We start from the raw sequence: 2,380 nt of genomic DNA on the forward strand, positions 1-2,380 counted from the left end.
TTCCCCCGCTGCCGGTCCGGTGGCGCCTTCCCCCTGCCCGCCGGCTTGCGCGACTGCGTGCGCTTCGTCCGGGCCTTCCGCCTGCAGGACGCAGGTAGCCGGCGCCCGGCGCCCCGACCTCACGACCCATCACGACCCGGCGCGCGCGCCCGGCGCTCAAGTGCCTCTGTCGCCCATAGACGTGCAGTTCCTGGCCTCGGTGCTGCCCCCAGACACCGACCCTGCGTTCTTCGACCACCTTCGGGCCTTAGACGGCTCCGGGGTGACGCTGAGGGCCCTGCCCGAGGGCTCCCTGGCTTTCCCGGGCGTGAGTGCAGGCTGAGCGGGCCGGAGCGGGGGGCCCAGGGGCCAGGCCGCGCGCTGACCGTCCTCCCTCCCCGCCAGGTGCCGCTGCTGCAGGTGTCTGGGCCGCTCCTGGTGGTGCAGCTGCTGGAGACCCCGCTCCTGTGCCTCATCAGCTACGCCAGGTGGGCCTGGCAGCCCGAAAGGCGGCCGGTGGGGCTCCTGGGCCGGCCGAGAGGGGCAAGGGCATTGGGCTCCATGGGTGCATCTTGTTGGGGGCCTCCCACCGTGGAGGGTCTTGAAGAGAGACTGGTGAAGGACGAGGGTGGAGCTCTGGGCTGTAACTCCCACCGCTTGGCCATCACCCGGGTCCCTGACCCTTGCTCCCACAGCCTGGTGGCCACCAACGCAGCACGCCTTCGTCTCATTGCGGGGCCCAAGACTCGACTGTTGGAGATGGGCTTGCGGAGGGCTCAGGGCCCCGACGGGGGCCTCACAGCCTCCACCTACAGCTATCTGGGTGGTGAGAGCAGGGGAGGCGAGGGCTGGGGAGGAAGGCCTCACCTTGTGCAGCGCAGCGCTGGGAGTCTCCCAAACCCCCAATTCCTCAGGCTTCGACAGCAGCAGCAACGTGCTTGCTGGGCAGCTCCGGGGCGTGCCGGTGGCCGGGACCCTGGCCCACTCCTTTGTCACCTCTTTCTCAGGCACTGAGGTGCCCCCTGACCCGGTCAGTATCTTTTCTCCAGCCTACTATGCTTGGGAGAGCAGACCCCAGGGCCTGAGGAGGTGGCCAGGCCTGCTGTGCACACTGGCTGTGGCCCTTGGCCAGCAGCCCCAGCGTCACCCCAGCAGCTGGCCTGCAGCCTCAGCTCCTCCCAGATCTCACCCTGCCCTCTGAGCTGCCACCCTTCCCGATCCTTCTCCGCAGATGTTGGCTCCTGCTGCCGGCCAGGGCCCCAAGGTGGACTTGGCTGCTAGTGTCGAGGAGTGGCTGGGCCGCGTGTGTGCCCACCTGGGGCTGGGGGTCCAGGAGCCGCACCCAGGGGAGCGGGCAGCCTTTGTGGCCTATGCGCTGGCTTTCCCCCGGGCCTTCCAGGGCCTGCTGGACTCCTACAGTGTGTGGAGGTGAGCGTCGGGCCTGCCAGGGTGGGCTGGCAGTGCGGCCACAGCCCCATCACTGTCTATGCCTGCAGGAGTGGGCTCCCCAACTTCCTGGCCGTAGCCTTGGCCCTGGGGGAGCTGGGCTACCGAGCAGTGGGCGTGAGGCTGGACAGTGGAGACCTGCTTCAGCAGGCCCAGGAAGTCCGCAGGGTGTTTCGGACCGTGGCGGCCCAGTGAGTCCCCAGAGGGGTGTGCCCATGGGATTTGGGGTGGGGCCGGACAAGGAGGGTCAGCTCTCCTCTCACACAGTGAAGAACCTCTAGCCCAGTTTTGGGGTGATGGTGCAGGTCCTGGGAGGAAGTGGGGTCACCCAGGGTATTCTATGCAAGAGGTGCGTAGGGTTTGGCAGACGGGGGTGGGGGTGGGGTCAGGGTGAACCCGGGATCTGCAGAGGGGCTGCCTCACCCACCCCCACCATCGGCAGGTTCCAAGTGCCCTGGGTCGAGTGGGTGTCCATCGCAGTCAGCAACGGTGTTGACGAGAAGGAGCTGGCCCGGCTGGCCCAGGAGGTGGGGCAGGCGGGGTTGGGGCAGGGGTGAGGGGGGAACGACAGGCAGAAGGTGGCTCGGAGGGCCCTGTGGCTGCTGAGCCAGCGCCACCTCCTCCCCCACCAGGACAGTGAGGTGAACATCATTGGCATTGGCACCAACGTGGTCACCTGCCCCCGACAGCCATCCCTGGGCTGCGTCTACAAGGTTGGGGGACAGCATCTGGAGCCCAAGTGGAGTGGGCTGGGGATAGGGTCAGTCCCACAATGCCCGCTCCCCACAGCTGGTGTCTGTGGGAGGCCAGCCCCGAGTGAAACTGACAGAGGACCCGGAGAAGCAGACACTGCCCGGGAGCAAGGCGGCCTTCCGGCTCCTGGGTCCTGATGGTGAGCCCCCGGGCCCCGCCCCGTGGTGCCTGCCCCGGGCCCCGCCCCGCGATGCCTGCCCCG

The 2,380-nt window shown here is 68.5% G+C and overlaps 1 protein-coding gene across 3 annotated transcripts in view; it reads left to right on the forward strand.

Moving 5' to 3' along the window:
- Positions 1-37: 37 nt before the first annotated feature.
- Positions 38-2,380, forward strand: part of NAPRT (nicotinate phosphoribosyltransferase) — a gene marked incomplete at its 5' end in the record, with an annotated part of 3,642 nt that continues 1,299 nt past the window's right edge. For 2 of the 3 annotated variants that reach the window (XR_001370623.1, XR_001370624.1), the window contains 10 exon segments: positions 38-94; positions 180-307; positions 385-467; positions 675-805; positions 894-1,009; positions 1,211-1,407; positions 1,476-1,616; positions 1,868-1,952; positions 2,058-2,138; positions 2,215-2,317. Coding sequence is in view for 1 of the 3 variants with exons in the window: in XM_006152138.2 (XP_006152200.2) it covers positions 38-94; positions 180-307; positions 385-467; positions 675-805; positions 894-1,009; positions 1,211-1,407; positions 1,476-1,616; positions 1,868-1,952; positions 2,058-2,138; positions 2,215-2,326 (1,131 nt within the window). 3 annotated transcript variants of the gene reach the window in all.

The sequence above is a fragment of the Tupaia chinensis genome, unplaced genomic scaffold, assembly GCF_000334495.1.
Source record: "Tupaia chinensis unplaced genomic scaffold, TupChi_1.0 Scaffold000335_1, whole genome shotgun sequence".
Lineage (NCBI taxonomy): Eukaryota > Metazoa > Chordata > Mammalia > Scandentia > Tupaiidae > Tupaia > Tupaia belangeri.